General features: G+C 52.2%; 2 protein-coding genes across 3 annotated transcripts in view; one reads left to right on the top strand and one right to left on the bottom strand.

Moving 5' to 3' along the window:
* The window catches only part of COPA (COPI coat complex subunit alpha), a 41022-nt gene extending 39274 nt beyond the window's left edge, over positions 1-1748 (bottom strand). For both annotated transcript variants that reach the window (XM_059673900.1, XM_059673899.1), the window contains exon 1: positions 1593-1748. In XM_059673900.1, coding sequence (XP_059529883.1) covers positions 1593-1632 — 40 coding nt within the window. In that variant the 5' untranslated portion in view covers positions 1633-1748. The remainder of the gene's footprint in view (positions 1-1592) is intronic.
* A 48-nt stretch (positions 1749-1796) lies between these two features.
* NCSTN (nicastrin) lies at positions 1797-15018 on the top strand. Its single transcript, XM_059673904.1, has 17 exons — positions 1797-1946; positions 3218-3322; positions 5889-6012; positions 6435-6556; positions 6981-7126; positions 7860-8010; positions 8314-8423; positions 8661-8813; positions 9492-9596; positions 9771-9848; positions 10719-10891; positions 12198-12300; positions 12414-12509; positions 12784-12871; positions 13121-13278; positions 13512-13724; positions 14265-15018. Exons 1-17 carry the CDS (start codon positions 1862-1864, stop codon positions 14385-14387), a joined length of 2133 nt encoding a protein of 710 aa, XP_059529887.1. The 5' UTR covers positions 1797-1861; the 3' UTR covers positions 14388-15018.

Raw genomic sequence — 15018 nt, forward strand, 5'->3', positions numbered from 1 at the left:
CTCTCCCTTCCTCTCTGTAAAAAATCAATAAAATATATTAATAAAAATAAAAATAAAAATTAGTTTACATTCAATACTGTTTTGTATTAGTTTTAGGTGTACAGTGAGGTGTATAATATTTTCATTTGTTTATTGAACATTTCTTCTCTAAATTGACATTTTTTTCATTAGTTTGTTCACTTTTTTCCTGTATGATACATAAGAACACTCATGAATGGATATTCACTCTCAAGTATTATGACACCTTTCCTTCTCTCCCCCCTCCCCCACTTTCCTTCTCTACTGCCCATTAAAAAATTAGGAGCAGAACAGAAAATACAATGATTATAAAGACCCATTTCAACCACCCAGGAATTTTTAATGGTACTCATCGTGATCACGTTCTCACAAGATTTAGAAACTGCTCAGCATCTATTCTCACCTCAAAAGTGCCCTCTGGGTTTTGAGCCCGAGTCTATGCCAGGCACTGTAATAGCAGTTTTCACATACTTCCTCATTATTAATTCTGTCTGTACGAGAATGTTAATTATTCACACCTTACAGATGAGGAAAGAGAGATTTAGAATGTTAAGTAAGGCGCCCCGCGTACTGGATCCTTCGACACCCGAAGCAAGCCCATCCGACTCCACAGGCTAAGTTCCTACCCACCTTGCCGTGTGGCACCTTACTGAACAGTCAAGATACGTATTTCTCCCAAATTGCAGAAGCCCTTACTTCTCTGCCTTCCCCATCCTAACGTTCTGAGAGATCACCCTACAGTTTCAGCTACCTGCCCTCCAGCCCATCCACTGACACTCAGGCCCTAGGCTTGCCATGTTTAGGAAATAAAGTTGCCCAGTTAAATCTGCATTTCAGAGAAACCGCGAACAATACCAGAAAGGTGTTCACTGTTCATCCGGCAACCCCAGCAAGCTCAGCCTTTGCTGGGGTTACAGGCCTCTATGTCCTGCTTCCAGGTGAGAAATGACAGCCAAGGGAGGCGCCTAGCTCGGGGTTGAGCGGGTGCGGCCCCGGCCTCCTTAAGAGAGGCGGCCACTGCTCATCTCCGGGGAGGCTACCGACGCGGATACGAACAGACTTGGATACGAAGAGCAGAGGTCGAGACTCGATCGCCCGGGACACTCCCTCCAACACGGTCCTCAAAAAGCCGGCGGGGTTTGCAGGTTCAATTCCCGGTCAGGGCACATACAGGAATCAATCAATGAATGCATACATAAGTGGAATAACACATTATGGCACTCTCTCACTCTCCTTCTCTCACTTCCTCTCTCTCTAAACTCAATCAATCAATAAAAAACTAAAAAAAAAAAAAAAAAAAAAAAAAAAGCCGGCAGGTTGCTGGGCCTTGGGAGCTGGACACGGCCCGGGGTGAGGAGGGGAAGGGAGAGGGGAGAGAACAGGGAAGGGGCCTATAGGTGATCAAACCGCAAGGAGATCGCACAAGCAGAACCGGCTGGAGGGTCGCCCGCCGACCTAACCGCCCTCCCGTCCCCCTTCCCCTGGGTCCGCACCAGGGCCACTCGGGCCCACACGTCGGCCCGATCTCCCCCGTGACAGCGCCGCCCCGACACCCAGCCCCCCGGCTCCACTACCTTTGACCCGCGCGCTCTTGGTCTCGAATTTGGTTAGCATCCTGCAGGCCCGCGGCTCCCAGGTCCGACCCGCGCCCCGCCACTCCCCGCCGCCCCGCAGCAGCCTCCACGTCAGCTGCCCGCAGCAGCGTCCGCGGCTCCCGGAAGCTCCCGCGGACACGAACTTCCGGTCCCTGCCGCTCCTGGCCACCGAGACGGCGCCAGGGTGGCCTAGAGAGGCCACTGCCGGGCGGAAGGGAGCCGAGGCTTCCGGTCCGCCGAGGCGCAAGATGGCCACGGCTGGGGGCGGCTCCGCGGCTGAGCTGGGAAGTCGGGGTCTTCTGCGCCTGCTGTCTTTCTGCGTCCTCCTGGCAGGTGAGGCCTCCCCGACCCGTGAGCTCCACTCTGCGAGGAGAACCTTCCGGTCGGCCTCCTGGTTCCCGCCGCCCCGCCGTCCTCCCGCCCTGGAAATCCTCTTTCTCTTTCGTTCCCACGACAGAAGTTCCCCTTTCCCGGGACCTGAAGGTCCCCTCTGCCCCGTGCCTCGTCGGGTCGCCCCAGGTCCTCCTGCAGGCCGCCGCCTGGACTCTCATTTGATCCGGATGCCTCCTTTCCCCAGGTCCCCGGCCACCCCACCCACAATCAAGGAGGACAGGTGTCAGCTTAACTTCCTCCCCAAGGCGTTTAGACGTTTCAAGGTGAAAGCAGCCGTGTTTCGTGGGGACAGGGCAGCGCTTTTAGGAAACTAGATCCCTCGTTTGTTTCTCTGTTGATTCCACCATCAACCCGCGTCCCTGTGCTTTGCCTCAGTTCGTCTCATCAGTAAAGTGAGACAAAAGTAGGATGTGGGTACTCTTAAGTGCAGACCGTGAAATAATGATTCAAGGGACGTTAGGCATTTATAATGGTATATGGCGTTCTAGGCTGTCAAGCCTTGAAAATGCAAACGTGCCTGTGTATAACCATGACCACGCCTTCCCCCAAATCCATATTGGTTCCCAAGATCCCCAGAGGAGAAACTATAGCCCCCCCACACTATGCGCACATAAATCAGCCACTGGTGCTGGATGAACTGACAGGTGTGTGGCACAGGTTTTCTCGCCATTCTTCTTGTGCGTGTCCTTGCGGTTTGATACACCTGTGGTAGGTCTCCCCTCAGGAGGCCCCTGAGGCCAGTTCCCTGTTCTTTCCCTTTCCTTTCCCTCCTCACCGGGGACTGTGTCCAGCTCCCAAGGCCCTGTAACTTGTGGGTTTTTTGATGACCGTGTTGTAGGGAGTGTCCCCCCGGGAGAAATGAGTCTCCACGTTTGCTCTTCGTATCCGTATCCAAGGCGGTAGCTTCTCCGGCGATGAGCAGAAAAGTAGAAATGTGGTCACCCATGCAACCAGAAGCTGGTACATCTGAGGTTAAATGCCTTTCCTTTGACAAATGAAGTTTTCTCTCTTTTAGCTTCACTGTCCGTTGCTCTATGTAATAAGCACACAGCTGGGTGTCCCAATAATGTGCCCAAGAAGTGAGAAGAGTAGACATTAGTCCTGTTTCAGAAAGTATGATATATCCAAGTCATACAGCAGGCTAATGACAAGATGGAGGCTAGTGCTCTCATCTCTCAATTTCTTTCTAACACCTTTTATCTTCTGATCAGGTTTGTGTGGGGGAAACTCCGTGGAGAGGAAGATCTACATCCCTTTAAATAAAACAGCACCCTGCGTCCGTCTCCTCAATGCCACTCATCAGATTGGCTGCCACTGTGAGTTGAGGTTGGGACTTGTGTTTGTGGCTGTGGATATTTCAGACTGTGGCCTAGATGTAAAGATCTAAGTCCTGCTTAGAAGTCTCAGCACACAAATTAAGCTATGTGGGTGGGAGGTGGTAGAGAACCACTTGTCAAACCAGGCAAGATAATTAGGAAGAGCTAAGATCTAGTAAGTTCTGCATACTAAACTTCTTAAACATGCATCTCATTTAATCTTCATGACGTAGCTACTGTTATTATCTCGTTTTACAAGTGATGAAACTGAGACTTAAAGAAGTTGAAGAACTTTTCCAAGGTCATCCTGCTATTAAGTGATGAAGCCAGGATTTGAGTCCTGGTGGTCCAGGGTCTAAGCCAGGACTCTTAACCACCCAGTAGGTTAAGTAGACAACTATGCTGTTTTCTAAGGAGAAAGACATTTCATATTCAATGGAGCAGTCATCACCTGCCCTCTGAATGATCTTTTGGGAACCAAAATGGCCTTTTACAGGCAATAAACTATTTGAAGAGAAGGCATTGAGAAAGCCATATAATTGCAAGACGAATTAGTAAAGCATTTGAATTTGTCTTCAGGCTTTGTAAATGTGTTCCAAAACAGGGTACTGTGACAACATGGTTACAAAACTATGAAAGGGGGAAAAAATTGTGGTCTAAAGGCTGAATCCCAGTTCCCCTTCTGCTTAACCTGCTGTCTTCAGATTTTGTTCTGGGGGTAGTAAGTAGCTCTGTCAGATTGCTTTTCAGGTAAGCAGGAAACAGAATCAGATCTTGGCTCCTTTGTCATCAAATTGGTCACCTTTGAATTTCACTTCTATAAAAACAGTTAGCATATACCTGCACAGAGCTTTAATAGATGTTTATTGATGATGCTGAGTAAGTAGTGTGCTCTCAGCAGTACTGTGAATTCCTGAAACCTTTTAGTTTGATAGGAGATAAGTGAAACACTTGCTCAAGGCGACAGTTACTGCTTTTCTACCCAATCCTTCCCTGAGCTATACTCCATGTTCACTGTCCCATGTCTCGGCTGCAGGAGGTGCTGGGAGTAGGTTAACTGGTTCCAAATAAAATTTTTGTTGGACTTAGTTCTTAAACTGGTCTGTGGGTAGAAGACAGCCAGCTCCGTTGTGGGCTGAGCTTAGACTATCCTGGAGCTGGCTTCCAAGATATCACCTTGGGAATGAGTCATTCTGCTGCAGGCTCTTAGAGCAGCCCTGTGGGAAGCAGAGCAGTAGCCAAGTGCCAGTGCAGAGAAACGAGCGGGGAGGAGCTGGACTCTGGCCACTTCCTCATTAAGATCTTGTGTCCTTTTCAACCTACTCATTTGTAAGCCTTCCTTCATCATATCTGTATGTCTTTAATTAGGGTTGCTAGCAGGATAGAATTAAGGAGAAATGGCCGAAACCGGTTTGGCTCAGTGGCTAGAGTGTCGGCCTGTGGACTGAAGGGTCCCGGGTTCGATTCCGATCAAGGGCGTGTACCTGGGTTGCAGGTACGTCCCCAGTGGGAGATGTGCAGGAGGCAGCTGATTGATGTTTCTCTCTCATCGATGTTTCTGACTCTCTATCTCTCTCCCTTCCTCTCTGTAAAAAATCAGTGAAATATATTTTTAAAAAAAATTAAGGAGAAATGGATCCAGATTTGATTTTCTGATTATAATGCTCTGTTTCTGTTGGACCATTTTAAAGTACTCAAAGGACATATGTAGGTGGTTGTTTTTTTTGTTCTTTTTTTTGTTCCTTCTTTTCTTTCCTTTTTTCATGTGTCCCCACAGTATGAGATAAATAGGAGTGGAAAAACTTCTCACTGAAGGCCCAGAGAGAATAAGCAAGTTACTTAAGACTACGTAGTCACTCACTGGAACCCAGGTTAGAGTCCAGGTGTTTGAAGTTCAGGGTCATAGCTTATCTTCTTCCTATACCGGTGGGTGCTCCTGGCTGAGGGTGACCAGCCGAGGGTCTTGGAAACCCTAGGTCCCCAGAAATGAGGGGAATCAGTACCAGCACATCCCTAACCCACTTAAGGCCCATGAGTGAGGAGACTGTTCAGGAGACCTCAGAGTTCTTGATGAACTTTACCTAAAACTGGCCAAAAGCAAGTAAAGCTACTCTCAAATGGGGCAAAGGAATGAAGGTCTAGGGAAGCTACTGAGGCCAATGGATTCCGCACACGTTTTCACAAAGGAAGATTCGGTGGCAGAACAATGAACCAGAGATTTAGAGCCTGCCATTTTCTGGAGAAAATACGGGTTTGAACACTTTATGTCTGCTGTCCTAGAATCTTGTACATTTGGCTAAATGAGGTTGAAGGAAGAAAGCAAGAAAATGAAAATGAATGAACAAGGCCTCCTGAGTAGACTTCTTGGGCTCTTTTGTTCTCCATTCCCTCCTGATAGTCCTCAGGTGGAACGGGGCCTTTCAGCTCTTTAGTTCAAGTCTAGACCTGGTTGTATTAACCCAAATGCCTTTAACATGTTTGGGGATAGATGATCTGCAGAGTCAGTGAGGCAAAGTCAGAATTGTCAACTGTGGGAGCTTTAATGTGAGCCATTCTGTCCTGGCAGCTTCCATTAGCGGGGACACAGGGGTCATCCACGTAGTGGAGAAAGAAGAGGACCTACAGTGGGTGCTGACTGATGGCCCCAACCCCCCTTACATGGTTCTGCTGGAGGGCACGCTCTTTACCAGGTAAAAACTGATGTGTCTGCTGGAGACTGCATGCCAAGGGGTGATTCAGGGGCAGTCCCACACTGTGAGTGACAGCCTCCCTTGGCTTCCCTGGTCTGATCAGGACAGGGGGTGGGGTGCTCCTCGCAAGGAAAGGTCACTGTCAACAGGAATTACCTCGGTGACCTTGTAAGTAGAACTCTAGTGAGTAAGGACCCCAGGGAGGAAGGAGGGGTGCTCAGGGTCACACAAACACAGGGTAGATGAGATTGAGCCCTGAGCTTAGATTGGGTCATGGTCCTCTCAGACGTTAGAGGCTGAAAAGGCAAGAAGTGAGTCAACAGTTTGATTCCCTGATTCCCATTTGTTTCCATCCTGGGGGGCAGGATATTGGGCTGCCTGATGAGCTTCCTGTCTTCCTTCCTGTCATTCCCTCCTGTTAGGAAGGTGATGGAGAAGCTGAAGGGGAGCACCAGTCGCATTGCTGGTCTCGCAGTGTCCTTGGCCAAGCCCAGTCCCGCCGCAGGCTTTTCTCCGAGTGTGCAGTGTCCCAACGATGGGTTTGGTAAGAGCCCGAAGGATCTTCGGAGCCTGCTGTCACCCAGAGCTCATTGTTGCATCAGTCTCGTGTCTTTGTGTGTGTGTTTGGGGGTGAGGGTGGGGAGGTAATCTGTGTGTAGCGTGAGCAACTGACACCCAAACAGAGGTAGTGTTTCTTGGTCTTTGCCGTTCATCCCTTCCCCCTCTTGCCTCCCCTCCTTCCACTGACCTTCCATTCTTGTTTCTGGTCACATGCTCAGACCCCTACTTGGCCAGCCTAGGGCTCCCTGATACCGGTGCCTGTTTTATTGTGGGTGGTGACAGGTTGATGCTTGCTTCTTTGGGTTCCCCTCTTTTGGAACTCTTAGTCCCGACCCTATAATATCTGAGCCTTCGCTGGTCCTTAAGTGCTTGTGTCCCAACATCCTATGCCCCCTCCCCCTCTTCAGGCCTTTACTCCAACTCCTATGGGCCAGAGTTTGCGCACTGCAGGGACATACAGTGGAACTACCTGGGTGACGGCTTGGCTTATGAAGACTTTAGTTTCCCCATCTTTCTTCTTGAAGATGACAATGAAACCAACGTCATCAAGCAGGTAACGACTCTGCCAGCTCCTAGCAATCCAGGTAGGAAGAAGGCTTTCTTAGGCTCTCCTCTTGTTTGGAGGGACTCTCATTCCACTCGTGCACCCTCTGGAAGACATTTGCTTCAAGAAGAGCCAGGAAATTTATTTTTCTTACCTTCCCCTCCCATTTCTCTCCCGCCTTTCCTGCATTAAGGGGTTTAGACTAGAAGAAAATGTAAAGGATATTTAATATGAAACAAGGTATAAAGCCCTGGTTAAGAACCCTTAGTATGATCAAAAGAGCATTGGACTAGGAATTGAGAGATTCCATTCAGTAATGTCTGAAGTTCTTTTCAGCTCTAATATTCTCTAATTCTAGTCTAGCGTCTTCATTTTAACAACAGAGCAGTTAGATTCATCCAAAGTTACATGGTCAGATGATGTCCAAACTGTCTTGAATTTGATGTTAGATTTCCAGTCCAGGGTTCCTTACATCAAATCACATTAAAACAGTGGCTGATGCAGGTCATTTGATGAAGGTTAATTTCATCTGCTCCCAACTAAGCCATTGAGACTGTGCCCCTTCACAACTCTCTGTGAGCTTTTCTTTGACCTTATAGATCCTGCGGGTTGTCCACCAGACAACTGTAACTCCGGGAGAGGCGTGGGAGTGGCTTCAGGATAGAGCTGGGCCTTCCCCCCTCCGGGAAGTGTGGGCGGGACTCCCAGCCAGCTGCCTCAGTGGGTCCCTCTCCCCTTCTAGTGCTATCGAGATCACAACCTGAGCCAGAACGGCTCCGCACCCGTCTTCCCGCTCTGTGCCATGCAGCTCTTCTCACACATGCACGCGGTCCTCAGCACTGTCACCTGCATGCGGCGCAGCTCTATCCAGAGCACCTTCAGCATCAACCCAGGTAGGACAGGACCGAGGCATGCTGGGTGTACTGGGTGGAGGGGAGGGACCAGCATGTGGGGAGGCCTGGGGGGAGGAGTGGGCACAGGCAGCGAGCACTGGTGGGAGAAGTAGGAACCATTCTCAACAGTCATACCTTGTCCCTAAAGTGGACAGTGGCAGAGAAACCAACGTGGAGCAGTGGGGAGAGAGAAGGTGACTGACAGGCCATGGGGCACTGGTCTGAGGCGCCCCCCATACCTGCTGTTGTTTACCTATAAGACCCTGACACCAGCTGGTGTCTCACTGTCTGTGTCCTGCTCAGAAATCGTTTGTGACCCCCTGTCCGACTACAACGTCTGGGGCATGCTCAAGCCTATCAATACATCCGGGACACTAGAGCCTGAGGACAAGGTTGTGGTGGTTGCCACCCAGGTGAGCGCTGGCCCCTGAGCGAGGTGGGCGGGGCTGGCACAGGAAGGGCCGGCAGGCCTCGGCTGCCATGGCAGGTTTCAGAGTTCTACGGTGGGAGCCTCCAGTGGAGAGGGACCTGGGCTGGGGGACTCGCTTCGGCACATGAGTGTTCACTTGACTGAAACGGGGGCGGGGGCTGGGCCTGGTCCTCATTTCCATGTTCAAAGTGTACCTCCCTGCCTTCTCCACTGGACCCAGCTGGACAGTCGTTCCTTTTTCTGGAATGTGGCCCCAGGGGCTGAGAGTGCTGTCGCCTCCTTCGTCACCCAGCTGGCTGCAGCTGAAGCTCTGTACAAGGCGCCCGACGTCACCACCCTGCCCCGCAACGTCATGTTTGTCTTCTTCCAGGGGGTAAGCGCTCTGGCCTGAGTGAGATGGCCAGGAATGGGGGTGGGGAGAAAGGTGGGAGTGGCCACCATTTGGGGAAGATCTCAATACCTAAGTTATTCAGCAGAGAGCTTCTGGATGTGCCTACAAGTATCTCCCCTTCAGAGACCCCTATTTAAGGAGGGCTCTGCATCCTGACCTGGAAGTGGTGTACTGCCCACCCGCCCTCCCCCACTGATTCCATCTACTAGAGGCATTCTCCTACTTTTATTCCCTGTGCCCCTTTACTGTCACCTCCACTCAGGAGCCCTAAGGCTCCTGACTCACCCCTCCCCCCCGCCCCGCCCCAGCCTGGCCCTGGACTAAGGAACAGCAGCTGTGGCTTAGTTGGTGGAGATAAGGGAGGGGCAAGAAGCAGCACATAGCAGCTGATGCTTGCCTCAGGCCTTACTGAGGCTGCTCTACCCTTTTTTAGGCTCAAAAAATCATGTGATACATACATGTGGGGGAGAGTCATAGCTGGGAAGGGGGGTAGGGAGGAGGAAAGCCACATGATTGCAAAAGGTAGCCTGCAGCTGAGATGCCATGAGACAGTGGCCTGATCTAGCCTCATGAGAGCTCTGATCTAGTCTCGAGGAGCCCAGGCTGCCCTAACCCTTGGGAATCCCTCTGTTCCCTTCCCCGCCCATCTCTGCCCCCCAGGAAACGTTTGACTACATTGGCAGCTCGAGAATGGTCTATGACATGGAGAGGGGCAAGTTCCCTGTGCAGTTAGAGAACATCGACTCGTTCGTGGAGCTGAGACAGGTGTGCAGCATGTGTCCTCGCCCCTTCCTTTCTACTTAAAGGTCCCTCCTCGTTTGTTCTGTTGTCCTCACTGCAGGTATCACCTCCTCTTCTCTGGACTTCTCTTTTGATCCCACTCCTTTCTCCCACAACGGCAGACTGATGATAAGTGTTGTTTCTTCATCCTTCCCCCAGGTGGCCTTACGAGAGTCACTAGAGCTTTGGATGCACACGGATCCCGTGTCTCAGAAAAATAAGTCCGTCCAGAGCCAGGTAACCTGAGCATCTCTCCCCTCTCTTCCGTTTTCAACAGCTCAGAATATGGGCACCTCCTTGCCCTGGCCCTCTCCCCACCAGCCCCCGGGCCTGGGAGACAGGACCTGAAGCTGGGTGTTGGTTGAAGGGTGAACACCACGGCTGCTACAGCTCCCTGGCAGGAACCATGAGCTCAGCTCCTGTCACTGGTTCCATGGGGCGGTCGTTCTCTGATCATTTGGCGCCTCGCAGCTATTTCTGCCCATTGAGGACAGGGTAGTGACTGGCTCCCTTCTCTCATTGCTGCCCCCCCCCCCCCCCGCCCCAGTCCAGTTGTCCAGGCCATGCTGCCCCATTCCTGTCATGTCAGACTTCCAACCCAGAATGTCCTCCACTTTCCTCACTACTTGTTCAAGCTCCTACTCCCTCTCATCGCCCAGCCGCAGGCCTCTTTTTTCCATGAGGCCTCTTCCTGCCGTTGCAGCTTTAGCGTTATCCCTGCTCCGAGCTTCTACAGCCCTTACCACCTGGATTCCCTGTTTTGTATTATTATTTGTCCCTGCAATTCTGCACAACAAATAAGCGAAGCTTTTACTGAGGATAAGACAAAGCTCTGAAGACAGTAGGGTTTACCTGTAAATATGAAAAACACAGGCCTCTCCCTCATTAGGCCATAATTTTAAAAGGATGGTAGGAGTTGCAGGAGATTCAGGAGGCCTTAATCCCAAAATGCTTGAGGAATTTAGATCTTGGAGGGCTTAAGGCAACTCCCCAAGCTGGGGGCTTGAAGTAGGATGCATTTCAGGTCTAAAAGGCCTCCTGCTTGCCTTTCCCCAGCCTCCCCTGAGTTAACCCAACCCCCACCCCCACCCCCACCCCCACCCCCAGGTGGAGCACCTCCTGACCACACTGGAGGAGAGTGGTGCCGGCGTCCCTACCGTTGTCCTCCGGAGGCTGAACCAGTCCCAGCCTCTCCCACCGTCTTCTCTGCAGCGATTTCTTCGAGCTCGAAACATCTCTGGTGTTGTGCTCACTGACCATGCTACTGTCTTCCATAACCGGTAAGAGGGACCTAGCGTGCCTCCTCTTCCTTCCCAGAGAGTCTGTGCTGCAGTCAGGGTCCACAGAGAGAGACGTCTCCTGTGTCAGAAAGATCACTGCTCTCCCCTCTCCCCACCCCACCTCTCCAAAGCCACCCTTTGTGTTCTTTGTTCAGGGGCCGACTTCTATGTCCTGGTCCCCTCATTTGACTTGATGTTCATCTTGGAAAACAATTCTCCCCTTAGCCCTTTCCTCCTCAGTCGTCCTTGCTTATGATTCCACTTCCTCCAAGCTCTCTGGGGGCCTGACTTCCCCAGGGCTGCCGGCAGAAGGCGTCATCTCAAAGCGCTGGTATGAGGGGGTTCTCGAGGTGTGGGACGAGAGCTGTCCCTGTCTGGGGCCCACCGAGGCTGCTGCAGGTCATACTCTGAAATGCCACATGTTCTTGCCTGTGGCGCAGTGTGAGGGTATAGTGTCCCCTACAGGTGAGGGAGCTCCAGAAATAAGGGGTGAGGCTCTTAGTCACCTCTCTCCTGGTCTAGACACCTCCAAACTGCCTCTAACTTGAGCCCTGGGCGGGCGGAGAACTTCTAACTCGGGCTGGACTGCTAACCCCTCAGGTTCTCCCGCCACAACCAAGTAGCAGCTTCTCCTTTAGTTTGGACAGCGGCCGTTATGGTGCATTCGGTCAATTCTCCCAGGGTGTCATCCATACCACTTTGGGGTGAGGGCTGATTCATCATTTGAACACATTTTGGGCTTATGTGGCTGCCTTGATTCTGTGTGGGACGGGCATTTATGGATGGTAAAGGCTGGGAGCTCTCTTAGCCTTGCTTCTAAGGTCTGTCTCCTGGGGGCTCCCCAAGGAGCGTCGGAGTGGTTTGACCCAGCGTCGTGTTCGTATCTGTGAACAGATGTGCTGCTCCCCTCTGCTCAGCCCCCCTCGGTGTACATGTTTGCTGGAACAGTCCCACGGTTGCTCTGATGTGCGGCAGGCTTCACCGAAGTCATGTTAGCCATCCTCCTCTACCTCCACCGCATGCCGTGGAAGTGTGTCTGTGTTTAAAGATCTCTTGGGGAGGAGATTCCTGCATTCTGATTTCATTCACCTTTTCTGCCTCATCTGTCAGAAAACTCTTTGTATTTAACGAACCGCTGCCACCCCCACTCCTACCTCCCCTTTCTCCACACCTTCTTCAGTATGGGATCCTAATCTCTCTACCCTTCCTGGATGGTGAAAAATGAAATACCACGTTGCTGCATCAGGGGCATTTGAGGGAGGAAGGGGCTGAGTGTAGCCAAGGCTCGTGTTGGCTTTCCCGGCAGCTACTACCATAGCGTTTACGACACTGCTGAGAACATTAATGTGAGCTACCCTGGACAGCAGAGCCCTGAAGAGGACCTGGACTTTGTGACAGACACTGCCAAGGTAGCACTGGCCCGGGCTGGGTGGGAGCAGGGGGACACAGTGCAGTGGTTAGAACGGTACTGTTTGGGGTTAAAAGAGGTGGGCCATTCAGCCTCCCTCCTCGCCTACCACAGGCCCTTGCAGATGTGGCCACGGTGCTGGGACGTGCACTATACCAGCTTGCAGGAGGAACCAACTTCAGGGACACTATTCAGGCCGATCCCCACACAGTAAGAACACGTGGGCCCTGGCTCCTTTCTGTCCATCTGTGCAGCAGGCTGCCCCAGCCTTATGTCCCTTGCCTGGTCTCCCACACCTGGGAATTCTGCAGGCCTGTCCGTGCCTGTAAGAGTCCCAATTGGGCCTCATGAGCCAGCCACTGTCCTCGCCAACCCAGAGTCTATCTGGCCAGCCTGGTTTCTGTCTCATGACTTGACCTCCACTACTCACTCTGTCCCTGGGCTCCATGTCACCGAGCTCTCTCTTCTCCCTGCCCCCTGCTAGGTTACCCGCCTGCTCTATGGCTTCCTGGTCAGAGCCAACAACTCGTGGTTCCAGTCGATCCTTCGGCAGGACCTGCGGTCCTACTTGGGTGAGCACCTGGTGTGGGAATGGGAACCAGCCTGGGAAAGGGAGAGAGAAAAAGCCATCATTTTGCTTTAATCTTGACTTTTTTTCTTCTTTTTCCTCTCTTCTCTCCCCTCCGCCTTCCCTTGTCTCCCTTTCTTTCTGTTTCTCTTCTCTTCTCCGGCTCTGGCCAATCCTGGGCTCTTCCTGTCTCCGCCCATCTGCCCTGCACCTTCTGTCCACCAAATCGCCCTTCCCTGTGGCGTCCGACCAGGTGACCAGGGGCCTCTTCAGCATTACATCGCCGTCTCCAGCCCCACCAACACCACCTACGTTGTGCAGTATGCCTTGGCAAATTTGACTGGCAAGGTCGTCAACCTTACCCGAGAGCAGTGCCAGGATCCAAGTAAAGTCCCCAGTGAAAACAAGGATGTGAGTGGTAGTGGTGTCGGAGGTGCCCCGAGGGTCCCTTTCCCTTGGGAAGTTGGCGGATCTCCGAGGCCCAACTGGACCCACGGGCTTGGGGTGGAGAGGTGGAGGGATGCAGCCCTTTGAACGTGGGTGTTGAACGGGCAGTAGCCTAAGTGGAAAGGGCCATCTAAAGGGTGAAGGGAGGGAGGGAGAAAGGATCGCCTCAGCCCCTGCTCTGGCCTGTCTTCCTGCAGCTGTATGAGTACATGTGGGTTCAGGGCCCCCTGAACTCCAACGGGACAGAGCGGCTCCCCTATTGTGTGCGTTCCACGGCCCGACTGGTCAGGGCCGTGTCTCCTGCCTTCGAGCTCGGGCAGTGGGGCTCCACCGAGTACTCTACCTGGACCGAGAGCCGCTGGAAAGACATCCGCGCCCGGATATTTCTCATAGCCAGCAAAGAGCTCGAGGTGAGATGGGAAGGGGTGGTGGCAGGGATCTGTGTGACCCCTTCGTCTCCCGTTCGCCCAGATTTGCCACAAAACCTACTACGAATCCGTCCCTTGTCCGCTAGGATGCCCGTTAGCAAGCTTGTCTTCACTGATAGGGTGATTCTGTGTTCTTGCTGGAGCTGTGCTCTCAGAGAGGCCCAAGGCGACACTCCTAGCCCCGTGTCCCCAGGTAGTCCTTCCCAGGAGGAGGCAGTCGGTATTAACGAGTGCCTGAAACAAGTCAGTCAGGTATGTCATTGCCACGAGAGAATCAAAGTCATGGGTCCTGCCTTCAAGGTGCTTAAAGTCTACGTAACACAAGACAGAAGTAAGAACAGAGGGACCTCACTGCTCTTTTAAAAAGGGGAGACCACGTCTCCAGCCTGCGGAGATGTTGCTCTGATTGTTCAGTACTTGGTGCCTAGAGCCAGCTCCAGGAATCCGGTGTCCTGGCTCCCAGCCCCAAGCAATTACCCCAAACTGCACTGAGATCATCTGAGCGCATTGTCTCCCCTGCAGCTCATCACCCTGGCCGTGGGCTTTGGCGTCCTTGTCTGCTCTCTCGTCATCACCTACTGCATCAATGCCAAAGCTGATGTCCTCTTCATTGCTCCCCGGGAGCCGGGTTCTGTGTCTTTCTGAGGAGAACCCCAGCTTCTGCCAGCTCTGTGGTTCATTTCCTAGATCAGTTGTCCTGCTGGGACAGAAACCACTAGTGTGTCACTGGACCCTCCCTGAGCCTGGCTCAGGCTGGGATGAACATAAAGAAGTGGAACTGCGAGAAAGAGACAGAGAGAAACACATCCTTCCCCCCACCCCACTCCAGCTCCCCTTCCAGTCTTCCCTTTCCCGTTTCTTCTTTCTCCCACCAGGTTCCAGGATGACAGACAGCAGCTTCTTGCTCCTGTTTAAGTCCTCGCCATCCACCCTAACTTACCCCTCTTCAGCATCCCTCCTCTACTCCGTCCACCCTGCCCTGGACCTCCCTCTACTCCCCACCCCACCTGTACCTCTCCACCTTCCTGGCCAGGAAGAATGGCAAGGGTTGAATGCCAGGAACAATACCAGGACGCCCTGAGGAGGAGGACGGGATCTGTGGGGCGGGTGTGCTGCGGGGTGGGCATCCCACCTCCAGCCCACAGTGCTCAGTTGTCATTTTTTTAAGCTGTAATGTCTATTTTTGTTTTCTTTTCGTGTGTGTGTGTGTGTGTGTGTGTGTGGTGTATGTAAATATATAAATAATGGATTTCATTAAAATAGATTATCCACACGA

Source organism: Myotis daubentonii, chromosome 18 (genome assembly GCF_963259705.1).
Source record: "Myotis daubentonii chromosome 18, mMyoDau2.1, whole genome shotgun sequence".
In the NCBI taxonomy this organism is placed as follows: Eukaryota; Metazoa; Chordata; class Mammalia; order Chiroptera; family Vespertilionidae; genus Myotis; species Myotis daubentonii.